General features: G+C 43.4%; 1 protein-coding gene across 1 annotated transcript; it reads right to left on the bottom strand.

Moving 5' to 3' along the window:
- Positions 1-809: 809 nt before the first annotated feature.
- On the bottom strand, positions 810-18,338 carry SLC26A3 (solute carrier family 26 member 3). The gene is made up of 21 exons (XM_038154405.1): positions 18,211-18,338; positions 14,577-14,766; positions 13,619-13,758; positions 13,396-13,506; positions 13,147-13,304; positions 12,230-12,394; positions 11,380-11,532; positions 10,543-10,625; positions 9,584-9,731; positions 9,339-9,452; positions 9,151-9,228; positions 8,633-8,728; positions 7,794-7,900; positions 7,470-7,539; positions 7,289-7,381; positions 5,805-5,900; positions 4,959-5,192; positions 3,195-3,249; positions 2,545-2,690; positions 1,689-1,754; positions 810-1,086 (listed from the first exon to the last, which is right to left on the bottom strand). Exons 2-21 carry the CDS (start codon positions 14,705-14,707, stop codon positions 1,063-1,065), a joined length of 2,268 nt encoding a protein of 755 aa, XP_038010333.1. The 5' UTR covers positions 14,708-14,766; positions 18,211-18,338; the 3' UTR covers positions 810-1,062.
- Between the last annotated feature and the right edge of the window lie 17 nt (positions 18,339-18,355).

Here is an 18,355-nt window from a genome sequence, read left to right on the forward strand (position 1 = left end):
GCTTGACTGAAAGTTGAAACTAGGCTTTGAAAACTATAAACTCTTGTGATTTCAGAGTGCTGTTTCTTTCAGACTCCAGGAATGGTTCCATTTCCTTCTAGGCTGAAGATTTTTATACCTCTAGCACTTGCTATGAGAAGTTAAAAGTTCTGTCACTGTGGGCATTGGGTGTTCTTCTCTGAAAGTTGGGATGTAGCTCATCTTCAAGCCTTGGACTTGCAGCAGGGGTTAATTGACAACAGTTGTGCCAAGTATCAGAGTAGATTCTGTAAGCTGAAGCCCTCTGCCCATGAGTCCATAGATCCAAGCAATTCAGCCTGCCCACCTGGCAGCTCCACACCCACAGCTCCTCCAGCCAAGTTCTGGGGCCAGTGTCTGTCACAGGCTGGTCTCACTGTCTGTGAGCTACCCTGATGGTGCATGGACAAATGCAGCCACACAGTCACTGAAACCATGGTGGTTCACTCTCTGTGTATAGACAATCGTTCACTGTAAATGTATCCTCCCTTGTGCACCTTACACAAGCCCAATACAAATAAATGAATCTTGTTTTGATCTGAAAATTCTATGTCTTTCCTGAACAATCTTCACAATTAGATACATTAGTCACTATATACACTGTGCTTATGCCTGTGGTAGTAAGCTGAGAGCAAGTTTAACTCATTTTACTAAATATCTTACAAACCATCAAGAAAGCTTTATTCAAGTTATATACATGCTGAAGATAAAATATTGGTCCTAACTATTACTCTGTGGAATCCAATGCAAGATTTCAAATATTTATAGATTCTCAAGTAACTGTACAGGTTGTCTACAAACTTTGGTATGAAATAAGAAAATTTGTGTGATTTTAGCCTCTCTATATATACATAAATACATTTATATATACAGAGACACATAAAGACTAACAAGCCCATTTCAAAACCTGGAACATAACTGTAAGTAGTCAATCCTTCTTAAGGTATTTAAAAGTATTCTTCCGTCTTCATGCTCATCACAGCATCCACATTCATCTTCTGCGACATTGTGTTGCTGGAGGATGGTGTACTCAGGAAGTTAAGTCTAAAATTTTGTTTCTGTTTGAATCTGTAGGGAATAAAAAAAAGTCCACATTCTGTTAAGAATAGGGTAGCTGTCATCTGGTAAATTATGTGTAAGAATTTGATCCCCTGAAGCATTTGGGTGGGAAGACTGGGGTCTGACATTTCCTCCTTAGAGGGTTGCCCTGTGCTGGACACTGCCCTTCTCTCTGTGTCTGTGCTGAAAGGCTGCGTGTGTCCCTCCCTTATCTCTGTCTCCAGACTCCTCTTCTGCCTGAGACATTTAGACAAACTGGACTAATGTTGACTTCTCTGCCACAGGGCCATTCCACCAGTGACTTTATCATGGAGGAGCTGTGGTGGGCAGGTGAGGAGACCAGGTGAGGCAGCCTGGTGAGGCAGCCTTTGCCTGCCTTCCCTCTACTCCGTGCACACCGCAAGGCTCGAGAGCCAACCCCATCCCTCTGACCCCAGTAAGGCTTTGCCCTAAGCCAAATCCCATCAATAAACTGTCTGGTGGCTTTCTGCCCTGGGCTGGCACAAGAGCTCAGGTATGGAGAAGCTTTTGTTATCTGACCTAGCCATTCCCATGAGCAGCTTTTTTGGGCTGCATTGTCTACAGCTGGAGGGCCACAGACAGAGCCTTACTGTGCACTCCCGGCTGCGCAGTCCGTTCCTGGGGATGATGGCATAGTCGCTGCTTCTACCCTTCTCCTGCAACGAGCACAAGAAGTTGTGGGTTAGGAAATGGATTGCTTTTCTTTTTCTGTTTATCATTTTTCACATTAAAGAAGGTCTTGATTTTTAAATCTCTGGAACATGCCTGGGATGTTGACATAGAAGAAAGGAAGCTCTCACTTGTCAGGCTTTTATGACCTCCACTGCATCTCTGTGTCAGTGCAGAAGATCTGGACCAGTTCAGTTAAGTGGGATTAGACAGTTTCCACATGAGCAGCATTCTGGGTCTGGTACATTTTAACACATTTATTGTACACAGGATCCTTTCTTGCTCTTGATTTAAGAACACTCCCAGAAAGGCCATCACCAAATCTGGCAGTACTAATTTGTCCACACTACTTTAGCACTCCTTTTGAAGACAGACAGGGCTGGAAAGCCTATATGCAAGCAGCATAAAGTCTGCCTTTCAAGAGCCACTGCAGCAAATTGAGCAGTCTCTGCTGGGTGGGCGACCACAGAGGTGGATGGTGGATGGTGGATGGTGGATGGGCACTCTGCTCTTCCCAAAGAGGTGACTTGAAGTCCACAGCCAGGCCAGCCACCAGTGGGGATTATTCACTCCTTTCAGAAATGGCTTTCCACACACCTGAACCAGGAGCCACTCTCGTCTTCAATTTGATTGGAGACCAGCTGCAGTTTTAATTACTACAGTTTTGAAAATAGAGACAATGTAGCACACACAGTTATAGCTCTGCAGGGTGCTGCTGGGAGCCTGGCAATACTGGAAAGGCACCAAAGTAATGAAAGATGAAGACTGTAGTGTTACCTCAGCAAGTTTTAATTTGGGGGAGTTGGCTATGTCCTTCTTCAGCAAAATGTGTAAGACTGCATCATGAATGGTGAGGAAAAACATGGATGGCTTAATCTCTTCATCAAAAAATGCACTTCTCTCCAGTTTGTCCAGGAGGCCCTCTGTGAGTGAACAAAATCAAAGCACAAGTGACCAGCAGGCCTTAAAAAGGAAGAAATTGTGTATCCTGAGCATACCCACTGAGTGAACACAGGAGCTGCTGGTATGATGCACTGTTTTATTTATCAGAGCAGGTGGCTTTATGGACATCAAGAGGATGGAACATACATGCCCATCAGCAGCAGTTCTCTGCTCCATATGCCAGGCAGGAAGGAATTTGAGCTCCTTTTCTTATTTAATGCCTAGCCCAGGCTGCATGATGGTGGGTCCTGCAGCCCAGAGCTGTACAACACAGCAGTGGCCATAGGAAAAAGGAGCCATCACGTATGGTCCCAGCCTTTTGGGGACAGCATGGGAGGGACAATTTCCCATTTAGTGGGACTTGTTTGCTATCCAAGACTGGAAGGTAAAACTGGGTGATTCTCCACAGCCATACTCAGTGGTCAACAGGGGAGGCAGTGGGACGAGGCATCTGTGGTGAAGCCAATGCAAAGGCAAGTACTTACCGTATGCCCCAGCAATGTAAATGTCAATGTCGAGCCGGACAAACTCTTTCAAAGTCTGTTAAACCAGAAGGAGGCACCATTTAGATTCTGCTGGGCTTGCTGATTACCATTACAGTGATTAGCCACAGCAAATATACCAACACTCTATGATATTTAAGATCTATGATGGTAAGTGGATCTAGACTCAAACTCGGTTGCACACAGAGGTGGGACAATCTCTTCACATGGCTGCAGACAGGGGTGGCCAAGCCTTTTGAAAAGAGGCAGTATTGAAAAGGTTCAGCTCACAGAGGAGTAGGTGATCTTTCATAAGTTGTATGGCTTTGTTGTATCGACATGATACATGATGAAAGTAAAAAAAAATACTTCACAATCTTCTGGAGGAGATTTTTGTAACTGGGAACTTGAGCAGAACTGTAATTCCCACTGTCATGGTGGGTCTTTAGTTCCTATGGAAATACACACCCTCTGTGTCTCCAGACAGTTAACTGTAGCTGCTACTGTTGGAAATGTTGTGCCTTTTGCTTTGTTCAAGGTCATCTGGACAAGCAAAAGCAGGAGCAGAAATGGAGCTCCAATGTTCCAACTCCAGCTGGGTGTTTAAAGCTATATTTCATCTCTACATTTCTGCAAAGCTTCCCAAAATCTTACCAGGTGAAGAAAGGATACCACAGCCAACACTTTAATTCCAAGACAATTTATATTGATTATTTGAACTATTTCCTAAACATTTTCTATAGAAAATGTACATTCAAATTCACATAAACTCAAGGTTTGCCACTGGCCTTCCAGTCCATGTAGCAATGCCTTTAAGAAGCAGAATACAAACACAGAATAGAATCATAGAATAGTTTTGGTGGGAAGGGACTTAAAGATCATCTTGTTCCAAACCCCTGCCCTGGACAGGGACAGTGCAGCAGGTTGCTCAGAGCATCATCCAACTTGCCATTGAACAGTTTCAGGGATGGAGCATCCACAGCTGCTCTGGGCAACCTGCTCCAACATTTCACCACCCTCACAGTAAAAGATTTCTTCTAATCTGGACCTGTCCTCTTTCATTTTAAAGCCATTGCCTCTTGTCCTGTCACTGTATACCCCTGTAAGAGGCCCCCCTCCATGCTATTTCATAGGCTCCCTTTCAGCATGGAAAGGTCATACTTAATAGTATAGCCCTCATAGCCTTCTCTCCTCTAGGCTGAACAACTCCAACTCCCTCAGCCTTTCCTCATAGGAGAGATGCTCCAGCCCTCTGGTCCTTTCCATGGCTCTCATCTGGACCTGTTCTAAGATGTCCATGTCCTTCCTGTGTTGGGGACTCATAGGTGGTCAGCTACCTCGGGTGAGGTCTCATGAGAGTGGAGTAGAATCTTTCATGAGAGTGGGGAACAATCACCTGCTGGTCACTGGTCACACTTCTTTTTATGCAGCCCAGGATATGATTGGCTTCCTGGCCTGTGAATGCACATTGCTGGGTCATGTCCAACTTTTCATCCACCAGAATCCCCATCTCCTTCTCTGAAGGACTGTTCTCAATCCATTTATTCCCCAGTCTGTATCGGTACTGGGGATTGCCCTGATCCACCTGCAGCACCTTGCACTTGGCCTTGTTGAACTTCATGAGGTTCAGGTGGACCCACTCCTGTCCAGGTCCCTCTGGACCCACTCCTGTCCAGGTCCCTTCACTCATGTGTATCCCTCAAGTGTAACTGCATTTGTAAGATTTTCTCTCATATGATCACTGCTTGTCTTACGAATTGCGATTACCTTTCGGAGGACTGTCATGGCAGAAAAATCGAGGAAGGACACTGATGAGAAATCCAGAATGATGCTGTGGAGGTTGACCTGGGGCACAGTGATGCCAGGGGGGAGGTCAGTGCCCCAGTTGATCTGAATGGGCAAGTCTGTCATGAGCGTGGGCTGGTCCAGCTCCTCTATGTTGTTGTTGTCCAACTCTTCCTCTGACTCATATGTAGGGTTAGCCATGCAAATCAAGCCCTTCTGTGTTGACATAGAAAAATGTCATAATTAGTTCTCTTCTTTGATACCCCGCCAGGGTGGTGGTACTTCTCACACAAGGGCAAGAGTAATACACAAAACACAACTGATCTTCCCATGAAACAGAGCAGGACCCACTTGGAAAGTTCTGCCTCTCCCTTGTCTGGAGAAGTATGGAAATTATTTAATCATCATCATAATCACTTAATGATGGCTTTTTATTGTTTCCTGAAGCCAGTTGCCAGACACATTTTAATTCAGTAATTTTGGAACGAGTCAACAAAAGGCATGCAGGATTTGAGCTGGGAGAAAACCAGCTTTATCCTACCATTAATGCAGAAAGATATTCACTTCTGTGGGATCTGATCCTGCTATTTGTTGCCAAACAAAGCTCCAGTGGACATGCACAAGCTCTGCCCATGGTAAATCTGTAGATCTTTAACTGTGAGAGCCATTTAAGATCTTGGTTTTGAAATGTGTTTATGTCATGAAGTGGCAACTTGGGGGATAGTGTATCTAATTAAGAAGGGAGGCTATGAGGTCCTCCTCTGCCATGTTAAACAGGGAGCTTGGTTGCTTAACTCCCCCCCTCACCCCGGGGCGTTCCTTACATACCGGAGTCACTTGCAACTCTCCTTTCTTCAGCATCTTCCTGATCTTCCTCAGAGCTTTATTGCGTTTCCTCAGGACTCTCAGTGGGTTGAAGCCAACCTGCAAAACCAGCACTTTGAGTAATTAAACAAAAAAAACACCTCTATGACACCAGGGGAAGGACAAAGCATATCATAAGGTTTTTGTTACAGTCATGATGACCACAGTTTGAACTTGATGTTGTCTACCACTTTTCACAATTCAAGCAAGGGCTCTTTCTAGGTTGGAAGGATGTCAATGGGAATGGCTGCAAATGAGGCAGGGCTGTCTGTACTGCTTTAGGACACCAGCATGGACAGCATTATAGCAGTGACAGTGCTTAGCACAGACCAGTAACTCCAGCAGGCTGGCACAGTGCGGGCATCTCCTACTCATCTGCATTATGAGGTGATCACTGAGGCAGCCAAGATCAGAGAGCCCATGGTTTGTATCTGCTTTGTGCCTCCTGACTGCAGCGTGGGTCATTCACCCACACTTTTTCCTGAAGAAGAAAGTCAGATTTTATCATGTTGCCTGCATATGTCTCTTGAAACTCTGAGCTGGTTTTAACAGATTTAGATGGCAGGTAAATTAGGCAAATAATAAAATTAGGCTAAAATACTAAATTCCTGCAAGTCTTCTGCCTCATCCATCTAGTGTATAGAGGAGAAAGGTGTTAGAAAGAGTGGTGTGAACATCTGCACTCACAGAAAAAAGCTTCAGGCTCTTCTGAGGTGAAAGCCAAACACATGGAGAACCAAATGCGTCAGATTCCCTCATTCCTCTGCCAGTTTCAGTCCCTCATGGGAAGACTGAATTGCTCATTACGAGTGCTCAGGGGAGTCACTGCTTACTGACTCCCCACTAAGAGCAGCAGGAAGGGGAGGTCATGGTGTAAGTTGTGTTTGGGCTGGGGATGGTGGGCCTCATTCACACAGTGGGGGCTAAGGGGTCCTGGGTCTCTGTGCTGGTTATGGAAACACTGGCTGCATTCACCAGTTTGCTATGAAAGATGTTAAGACCTCTTTAAGGGGTCCTTTGAGAGGATGATTCCATTGGTCCTTTGAGAGGATGATTCCATTTGGCATTCTTCTGACCATTGTGGTTACGTTCTTGGGGCAAGAGTAAACTAGAATTTATTGTGTGTAAATAATACAAGAGCAAATAAAATAAAATAAATTTTCCCTTATATTATCTATGTTTACACTCCTTTCTTCTTGAAATATGTATTGTTATGGTATAAGTATGCATATGGTATAAACATTGCTATGGTGTAAGTTCAGCATGAGTCAGGCTGCTCACTTTCTCCGAGGTGTGTGCATACATGTTATAGTACAGTAGTGGCAACAGTATAAATAAAATTCACCAATGAACTGTGGAACCACTGCACATATAGTAATTATTGGGAAACTGTATCCACCCTCATGTGTCACACAATTCATATGTTCAGAACAGCCCCAGACACTTACAGCAGTGATGAGTTTCTCTCTGAAGAATTCAATATTAGCGAAGAAGATTGGGGAGGAGCATCTGAAAATCTTCACTCCCTCTGGCTCATAGATCTGTAAAATGAAGCAAAAGTGTCAGTGGCAATGTTTGCTATAGAAGCACAAGCGCAGCACGTGGTAAAAGAAATGAGACATTTCTTACATCAGTGTAATCCTTCCTGTTTCTGTAGATGTTACTTCTCCCAACATTGGCCAAAACAGTGCAGCTTGGACTGTGAACAAACACACACACACAGTTATTTGTGTCCCACATCGAAACTTGGGGGATGAGAAGGATCAAATGAAACCGTCTCAGCTGGGGTGGCACACTAAGGCAAGCCCCACATGCAAAGGTTTATGCCTGTAAATTATTTTTCCATGCATGGTGCCTGGGCAGACCAAGGCACAGACAGGGCTGTTGCCCTTCTCTGTACAGAGGGAGAAAACTTATAACAGGAGGATACCATTGCATTCCACAAGTACTCACATCTGGGAGCGGATCACCACAGTCAGCAGCTGGAACGCCACAGCTGCTGCTAGTCCAATGTCCAGGCCAAGAAAGATGGCAGCTAAGAAAGTCACCACCCATATAACCTGGAAGGACACGGTGGATGGCAACATTATAAACATGTCAAGAACCTGGGTCAGGAGCTCAGGGTGGGAGCAGATAGATCTCAGATCTGGTCCAGCATCTGGTCCATCTGCTTTTGGTGAGGTTTTTTTCTTATAAAACAGGGCCAGAGTCATCAACCAGCACCAGGGAGTGTTTCTAGGGACAGCAATCTCTAGATGATAAAGGCTTAAAATGGCATAGGTGGTTCACTAAATGCTCAATGAAAATCCAGCAGAAAGGCAAGATTAGAGGTAAATCAGAAATCTGGTAAAGCTGAGAGCTGTAAATGTGCAAATATAGGTGCTGTGAGTGTACACAACTGATAAATTACTAGATAATACTGAATAATTTTTAGCCACAAAGCTCAAAGCATTTTCATGGGGCAAATAACTATTTGATAGCTGGTAAAACTGAGGCCTGGAACCATTTGTGAGCCTAAATTTTCTGAGAGGTAACGAGTCTTGCCCTCTAGCCACATGTTTTACCATTTGGAGTAGACCCTTCAAGTCCCAGTTTTCATTTGTTTGTTGCTGTGTCTCTTCCATATGACACATTGTGTGATTGTGAGGAATGTCCCTGAATGCTTAGTCAATGCAGTAGATATCTGGATATTTAGTTTAGTGAAGTAAAACAGGGATAAAAAAAAAGACATTTGTATGGTAGATTACTTTTTCAGAGCATTTAACTTCTGATGCTTGTGCAACTCAACTTACACAGTCATACTTGTCCTTTCTCCAGAGGATGCCTATTTCCTTAAACTGCATGAGCATTCCTTTCAAATTGCCAAGAGCCAAAGATGCAAGGACTGACTGTTAAAAAGACCAAAACACATGTTCCTTGTTTAAGTAATCAAAGAAAATGTAAAACATTAGGAATTAAAAGATCATAAATATAGGGCCAAAGTCCAGCTGAAAGGCCAGGAGCTGCTCCCAGTGCACACTGCTGTTGTTGGAACATCCAACACTGCACTATGGTGCAGTGCAGGTGTCTGATTGAGGCTGTAAATCTCAATTATTTTTGGCACCTGAAAGATGGTTTTTGGTGTTTGGGTACTTGTGTTCCCTTTGAGGGACCAGATGTAGGGGTCCTTTCTGGCATTACGTGGGAAAAAGAACCAAGCTTTTCAAACCTTTTTGGCTCCCACAGAAGTCTATGGGCACTCTCAGGGTGCTCAGAGAGCAGCCCTGTCTTTGGGAAGCAGGACGAAGCATTAGATGAAACCAGTGAATACCTTCTGTAACGGTGCCAGGAGAAACCCAACGGCCAAGATCACAACCAAAACAATGACAGATGAGATAATGCCAGCAATCTGCATGAGAGAACAATTCCACAATGAATAAGTGCCCACAGGCATGATGGTTAGCTAGGAAAAAAAAGAGCTGTCTTTCATTAAATGCCATCATGACTTGTCTTCTGTACCTGTGTTTTGCCTCCTGTGCTCTCCTGCACACCTGATCTTGACAGAGCAGTGCTGGAGGCAAATCCCTTGAATGATCCACCAACTATATTACCCAGCCCAAAAGCAATTAGTTCCTGAAATAAAAATAAAAGAGATTGCTCTTAAGAGCTGGTTTGTGACAGTTATTCACAAGGCAAAGCTTTCCTAAAATGACTTATTTCCCATTGATAAATGCAGTATATGGATCTCTGAGTTATTTGCCTACCTGGTTGCCATCTATTGGGTAGTCATGCTTGATGGAATACACTTTAGCCACGGAGAAGGCTACTGCAAACCCAACAATGGCGATGGAAATGCTGTCACCAATACAGTTCTGGAGGATGCCTACATCAGGTGCAACAGGCGCGTGAAACCTGAAAGACAAAAAACTCAACTCTTTAAGGAGATGCCTAAGGGTCTTTTGCAGGTCCTAGGGAGAATTCCCCTCTGGACTTCTTTTTCTCCCTTCTTTTTTTTCCAGTGAACCGAAATCTGAAGGAAGGAAACTCATGAGCAGAAATAGCTGCTGGTCTGCAAGCTTCACTTACTAACACCCCTGGGGCTACAGAGACCACCCCAGACTCACTCTGCTGTCCTAGTGAATGTCTTACTCCCTCTTTTTAACTTGACATGTGCCACCTGATTCTTTATGCCAAAATTCTGGCATAGCCAGATGAAGGCTATATATCCTACATGTGGAGGAATAATCTTTATGTGGATATAGTCCTGGATGGGCAAATGTTGAGGCCTCTGGAGGATAATGGTGCTGAAGAGATGCTGATGGCTGGTCATGGGACCAGGCAGGAGAATTGTGCAGGGTCCTGGTGGCTTCCCAGGGCTGGTGGTGCTGCTGAACTGTGCATGTGCTGTGAGGGAAACAGAAGAGTTCAGGAGTGAGTAGTTCGATAAAAAGGACAAACATCAACCTCCTGCTCACCAGCTGCCTCAGAAAGTGAAGGACACAATTATTTCATGTCTCAGTGTACTCCTTGATGAGTAGGAGATGTGCTCTAGAGTGTAACTTTTGTGTACCAAAAGTGTGTCCTATCATTGAGAGAAAAATGTTTATTTACCTACTGAAGAAGATGAAGCAGATAATTTTAATCAGAAACCTAGCTGAACTCGTTCAACACTGCTGAACTAAGGAGAACGTCTTGCTCCACTGGTGAATTGTAAGTCACTTACCCTTCCTCTAGTTTTCCAACGACAGCTACTTCAAATTTTTCTTCAAAGTTGACAAAATAGGAAACCAGTGCTGCTAAGATTGTCTGAAAGATAATAAGCCACACCTCCATTAGGCATATTAAAGCAAGAGTGTGAAGAATCTATTAAACACCATTCCCTTCCTTCTCTTACACACTGTCCAGCCTCATCACAAGTGGCAGAATTATGCCCCAAGCTTTCACATCCCTTTGCTATTCAGATGTCATTCCTGAATGACCTTACAGGTATGGGTTTACATTCACAAATCACACAGATTGTGACAGAATATCTTACTAGCAACAGAGAGCATCCCACCCAGTAAACCAGGTATGTTCTAACAAGGTGCTGTAATGGCTCTGAGGGAAAACAAGTGCTGCTTTAGTCTACAACATCCTCCAGGATTTTAGGGGCTTGCTGGCCCTGTGAAGCTTCCTCCACCCCTCTGCTGCTCAGAGTGAGCAAAACCTTCTGCTGCTGGAGGGCAAAATAATTTTGTGTCTGGCCATAGATATCCAGGACTTCAGTGGCTGCTTGCAGGTGTGGTGCAGAGGGGCCTCGCTGTGAGACTGCAGCTGGCTGGTGTGAGAGCCAATTCTGTCCAAGGAAAAAATTCATAGTTTATAACACCACACATATGTTCAGTTAAGAACAGCTATGTGGAAGTAAAACATCTCACAATAGCTCCTGAATGTTGTAAATTTTTCTTGAAAGGTAAAATAATAATGCATCATTTAGTGGATAACAGGAGAAGAAATAGTTAAAACTCTGCTTCCCATGTCATAACACGGAGCAATTGCAAAATCAAAGGAAGTGACTCACCACAAGGAGTTCGATAGGGATGGGAGCTGGTAACTTTTCCTTGTATCGATCGTTCATTTCTTTTACCACAAACACGATAAGCAAGACAATCAGTGATGTGACAAGGTCAGCAACGTTTGTTTTTGTGATCTGGCTGAAAATGCTCTCCAGGGTCTGCAGAATCAGGAAGAAACATGCGGTGCTTTAGAAACAGTTGAGCCCTGGCACAAATGGCACTATCCCTTCCTGAAGAACCTGTATCTGAGCAGCTCTAAGGATTGTGCTGTTTGGGATTTATTCCCTGTGGTATGATGTGGACTGCAAGCCCCCCTGAATGTATGTGCCTCTGCCAAATGATAGAAGCATCTGCAAAAGACCTTTTCCAACTGTGGCCCTCTCCTCCCGATTTGCCCCTGAGGGAGGGTTGGAACAACGGGCAAGTCCGTGATAGGAAATGTGAGCAGTGGCATTGCTGGGCAGGTGCTTCTCTCCACTCCTTCCTTCCTGTTCTTCTTGTCTCTCCTTTCTCATCCAACAGCCCTCACAGAGTCAAACGCAAATTAAATATGTATAATATCAGTCCAGTAAAAATGAATAATTAAATCCTTAAGGCAGAGCTGAAAGCTTAATTGAAATATGCCAACACAAAATAAGTAAATATTATCTAATTATCCCAATGGGGTGTAACTTGGTGCTTCATAAGAAATTTAAAGATTGGCTAAATACTAACAACACATTCTTATTTTTCTCCTGCTTTTCCTCCTGCTTGCATTTTTTTGCTGAGTTGTCATTACTGCCTTGTGATACACAGTGAGAAATACATCCCAGGTACATCAATAGCATTAGCAAATGATGAACACCTTGCACTTACATAGATGATGCCAAATGGTTTATTAAATCCAGGGACAGGTAGCTGAAACATGAATTTCAGTTGAGATACCAAAACGTGGATAGCTGCAGCAGTTGTGAAACCGCTGATTAATGATTGTGATAGATAAATAACGATGAATCCAAACTGGAAAATTCCCAGAAGCAACTGAAACACAAAATGAGAATAGATCAGTGGGATTCATTTGTGTTTTTAAGCAATCTTTGAAAGAAAGACAGCCATATTTAATGACAGCAAAGATTTTCACCTAATCCCATCCATCCAGAGATTAAGGAATGTACTGTCACCAGACTTGCAACAAAAGTTGACATTTAGAAACAGAGGGCATATTACTAGTAAGAGTAACTGCTACAGCAGTTAAAACCCATTCTTTTTATTTTATAGCTAAAATATATGTCCTTATTTCTAGGGTTTTCAGTTCCTATATTTTCACACAGTACAAGTGTTTCACAAAGCAACAAGTATATTAGTATGTTAGGAAGGGAGGGACCGTAGGAATTCTTTATTAGGGAGTAAGGATAAATGGTTTTTTTTAAAAAAACAAATCCAAATATCTTTTACCCCCCCCCCCCCCCCCCCCCCTTGGTGCATCTGCATCATTCACATTACTTTCACAGCTATTTTTTTCCTATCCAGCAGATTGTTTTTTGCTGTAGGTGTAGGTTGCAGCTGTGTGGGCTGTGGGCTCAGGCCTGTGCAAAACCAAGGGTTTCACAGCACATGTGAGTGCCTGATCACTGGAAGGAAGAGATGTCTCCTAATCAGTGATCCAGGGTCAGCTACATGGAAAGTGAAAGAGGATTACTTTGGTAACTAGAACAGCAGAAACCAGAGATGAAGGTCAGGCCACGCTCCATCTATTCACATAGGTGTGCACACACACACACACATTTACCAACCTGAACAACCCCAGAAAGGAAGGTTACAGATGCAGCCACCATCACCCTCTCATCATTTATTGCTGAGGTATTTGTGGAATTGCCATTTCCAGTGCTGTCATCGGGGACCAGCCTGGTGACGACTCCTCCCACCATGAGGCTCAGGACAGGGAAGGGACCTGAGCAGCACAAGGCACTTGTTAAAAGATCCGAAGAGGCAGCATGTAGCTCTTCATCAGTGAGGAGGGTAAGGGGTGTGCCTGAACTTACCCACTGAGATATGTCTGGATGTACCAAAGATAAAATAGACCAGGACAGGGAAGAACGCAGCATAGAGTCCATAACTGGGGGGGACATTCACCAGCAAAGCAAAGGCCAGACCTGTAAAGACACAGGCCCAGGGAAGGTAACGTGTGTGTTGCAGGCTGAAGCCAGCAGTGCCTTGGCACCTGGCTTGGCAGGCTGTGTCAGGACACACATTTCCCAGAGGTACCTTGCAGCACAGCCACCAGCCCCGTGTTGATGCCGGAGATGATGTCACTCAGGACCCACTCCCTGAAGCGGTACGCAGGCAGCCAGGAAACAACTGGAAACAAACCCAAAGCAATTTTTTTGGCCCTTTGTGGGGAGCAGCTGCAAAGGCACAAGGGGACAAAATTTTGTCAGTGAATGGCTTGACTGAATTGCAGCCTCTTTCAGAGAGGTGAAGAAAGTGGAAGGATTCAGGTTCTGGCTGCCAGAAGTCAAAATCTCACCCAGATACAGCCCTGATCAACCTGCACTGCCATCTGTGCTTCAAGGTACATCCAGTGGCCTTCAGAGGTCCTTTCCAAACCAAATTCTCATAGAACCCTAGAATGGCTTGTGTTGGAAAGGAACCTCTGTGGCCACCTAATCCAAACCCACACCCCAATAAGCAGGTATGCCTGAATCCACTGGGTCAGGTTCCTCAGAGCCCTGCCCAATCTAATCTTGAACATTTCCAGGGAGAGGGTATCCACCATGTCACTGGGCAACCTGTGCCAGTACCTCACCACTCTCAAAATAAAAAATTATTCTTGATATCCAGTCCAAATATACCTTCTCTCAGTTTAAAATCATCATCCCTTGTCCTGCTGCAACAGGCCATGGTAAAAAGCCTGAGTATGTCCTTCTTAAAAGACCCCTTTAAGTACTGAAAGGGTGCAGTAAGGTGCAGTAAGGTCTTCCTAGAGTCTGTGCTGGCAAGGGCTCAGAAAAAGAGAAGCTACCTTAGATACAGCTGTAGGAAGGCTTACTAAGGGTAACAGCAGTTAAAATCCCTTAGAAAAATCTGACATTGAATTTAGTGAATGAATTTTCAGTTGCTATGTTGGAATGGGAGATGGGCACTGTCAAGATGGCGTTCATGCTGTCCAAGAGCAGTCAGGACTGTTTCTTAGATCTAATAAAAAAAAAAAAAATCTCCTTACCTAAAATAGAGTTTCAGGTGATCCCAAAAGGTTTTATGGTATCTGTGCAATTTCTCATGCTCTTCATTGAATGCATTCTCCGAGTATACAGGTCTGGCTATAACATAATGGTTACCCACAGGTTCAACCATTTCTCCCGAAATGTCAGGATAGGATGGTTACTTGTGTGTGCTCCTCTCTGCTCCAGGCACTTAAAAACCAGAAATGAAGAACAGGGTAAGCTCCTTATGTACTGCGGGGCAGGTAGCCATAGCATAGCTGAGTGAGCTCCAAACTGAGCGTTACCACCTTTGAAGATCAAAAGAGGGATGGTTGAGACACCCGCTTTACTTTGCCAAGGTGATCTCCTGCCCTGCTCCTCCTCCCACTGCAGAGCAGTGTTTCACTGGAGCATGAAGAATTTCTTTCTAAAGATGCAGCCAAAAAGTGGACAAGATGGATTTTGAGTTAATTTATCTCTCACTCAGCCGTGTACAATCAAAAACGTCCTCCCTCAAAGGAAATTAATTTCCTAAAGAACAAACAAGCAGATCCCAAGCAGTTTCTCTTTGTGGCACTGCTGAGAGGGCTGGGAGCTCACTGTAACCCACACATGAGGGGAAAGGCAGAGCCCAGGCAGGGCTCAGCCATACTCTCTTGGGTTCAGAGACAAGGCTGAATGTACTGGGCTGGATTTGTGTGACAAGGAGATCAGGCTCAGTAGTAAAAAAGCATAATATTGCTGCTTGTTATTTATAAGATTTATTTCCACAGCTTGTCTGGGCTGCTTCTCCTCTGCTTCATGTTCACAAACAGTTGTTGCAATGTCTTACCTGAATGCTATTTTCTGCCTTGTCTCAACCCATATTTGCATGTTTGTGCTGAAGAGAAATTGTCCTGGGTCACTCCAGAAATGACCCCTGGAGCCCATATTACACATGAGAATGAATCTGCTCATCACTCACTTCAGTCAATGCTACTAGGCATTTTGAAGCAATTAATTGATGCCATCACTGTGCTGCTCACTGTGCTGTTGCATTTCTCATTGTGCCACACATTCTTCCCACATTAAATTCACCTTAAACCTGTACTATCTAAAAATATTTCTCTCAGTTGAAGCCACCATTAAATGTTTAATATAGTACTAGTCCCAGACAGAAGCTGTGGAACTTGCTCTTTGTAGCAGCAGTTGGACGAGATGATCATTGTAAGATCCTTCCAACTGGAACTAATCTGTTTGATCCTGTTCTATTTTGTTTTGACTCAGAGATTAAGATGTGCTGTAGGAAGCAAGTAGTCTTTTGGGACACTGATAATAGAGTCTTTAAACTTATTTTCTCTCCCTTAATGAAAATGCTCCATGGTGCCTTGGTGCTGGCTGGTGGTCTCTTGACAGACGCCTGACCAGCACCAGTTCCTTGCCCACATCTATCATCTGACTCTTGCTGAAATAACCTACATACATTTCTAATTCAGACCTGTGAGTACTCAACATTTGGAGAAATCACAGCACAGATTTTAATGTGGCACAAAGCTGCTTGCATAGTTAGGAACAGATGAAAAGCTTTTAATCTATGACAATTTTGGCATAAAAATGTGAATCCCATCTTGAAACTTTGCTACAGCTCAGAGCCTATTATTGACCTATTTGAAGTGATTTCATTTTAGTTTCCTTGTTGTTCATTCTGTGGAAATTCATAGACGTGTGTAGAAGTCCAAACAATGTCAACGAACATCTTAGATATTTTGTTGACATACTATTCTTGCACAAAGGATTCACTATTTTGGCAATGGGTTAAACATTTTTACTCTTTTTTCCAAAAATTGGCAGGCAATTATTCTAGCAGGCAAATGCTCAAAATCTAAGCTCGTTCAAACCATCGATCCAAAGTCAGTTAAAATAATACTCTGATCTGTAATTTTGCACTGCTGTCCCTCTCTCTGTTGGGATCAGAGCTCCAAAACTGAGGCTGATAGAACTTCAATGAAAAAATTAATCAGTTCAGTTTATTCCCTGATAAATCATGGTTACTTAGATTTGCAAGAAGTTGTTTTATCTAATAAAGGTTTTAAAATTGCTCTGTTTCCTAGTCTCTGTGTCTGCCTTTTAGACTTCATGTCACAAAGAGGGATATTGCTGAAAGTCCTGTGGAATAGTTTCATCCATTACATTATAGGGCACAAGATGTACTATTTGTACCCTTTGAAAAGTTCATAAGCCATAAAAATAAAAGAAGTGTATGGGTGACTCTCATTTCAGATTTTCCTCAGTGTTGTAGCTGCTGTAGCTTTTGAGAGTACTTCAGTTGTCCCTCCTGCCCCTTGCCCAGCCTTTCTTCTTTCTTCAGGCCAAATTTACTGCCCCAATCTCAGGGAGCACACAGTATCTTCTTTACAACTCTCTAAACATCCTTTGGTTTATTAGTGCTGGTCTTATTGAAGGTGTAACTGTTTTGCATGTGTTTTTTACCTCCTGAATGCCCCCCAATTTACAGACTCCCTTGGGGGCTGATGGCTTAGAGCTGCAGGGGAGACCAGGAGCCTTGCCAAGCTGAAGTCTGCATTAAACACCACAGTGCTGTGCTTCAGTGAGGTTTAACCAAGCCAGCCCAAGCACCTGCAGTGCACTGGAAGGTGCCTTCAGCCTGCTCCCTGGCAGGTGAACAGGACCACACAGAGCTACCTTGCTGCAGATAGATGACCACTGCTGCTAGGCAAGCTTCTCCTGCCTCATTTCCTCCTCCAAGACTGTGACAGCAGCTGTCAGATACCACAACTGCAGCCAGCATTGCCTTCCTCTTGCTCACTCTCTTTTTCTTCTCATATATCTTTAAAAAGGTGGGATACCCTCAGTATAGGGAGGTCTTTTTATCAGTTAGACATTACTTATTTTAGAGGCTTTAAAGAAAAGGAGGATATTGTGAAAAGTACCAGCATGATGAAGGCCAATATCCTTCACAAATTCCTTAAAAGAGAAGTTTGTACTCCACTCCAGTAACCCACACTGCCTCTCTCGAGTGCCTTGAGCTCCTTGGGGGACAATTCTTCTGATGACTTCTACAATGTGTCCACCCACACATGAGGAACACCAGCATGGACCAAGCTCACACTGCACAGCTATTGAGTGGCTACAACTTTCAGTCACTATTGACCACGACTAGTTCTGAAATGGAACTCCAGAGACAACATTCTAGTTCAGTTTTAATCCATATAGCCTCTTATCCTGTTCTCATGCTCAGAAATTAAAAGCACTGCCATTTCTCACACATAAAAATCTCCAACTCCACTGCTAATCCCTCAGCTCTGTGAAATCTTGGAAATGTGTATTTTCATGTGTGCCATTTTGTTGAGAGGATTAACAAAAGGATATTTTTCCCTTTTTTGATTTATCCTAAATATTGACTAAGAAGTACACAAAAATATGTAATTTTAATTGAATAATTAAATATTAACATGGGCCATCTTACTTTTAAATCTATGCATATCAGTCACAAATTGAACTTCTCTGCAAGATAAACAATTGAAAAAAACAAAAAAAATTCCATAAAGGAAACTGTTACATTTCACAAAAAATAAAACACATGACTAGGAGCATTTCATTTATAAGCATTACTTCACATATCCCACATCTAAAATGAAAATTTTAAAGTTGTACCTGGTATATCTTCCAGGAAGCTCTTCAGAAGAAACGACACCAAGATTTTTTGGATAAAGATGTCCCTGAAATTTTCACAGGCAGTGCAGGTATCTTGTGCTCTTCTTCACTTCAGAACCTCCCTAAATACTGCCAGCACTTTAAT

Source organism: Motacilla alba, chromosome 1A, assembly GCF_015832195.1.
Source record: "Motacilla alba alba isolate MOTALB_02 chromosome 1A, Motacilla_alba_V1.0_pri, whole genome shotgun sequence".
Classification (NCBI taxonomy): Eukaryota; Metazoa; Chordata; class Aves; order Passeriformes; family Motacillidae; genus Motacilla; species Motacilla alba.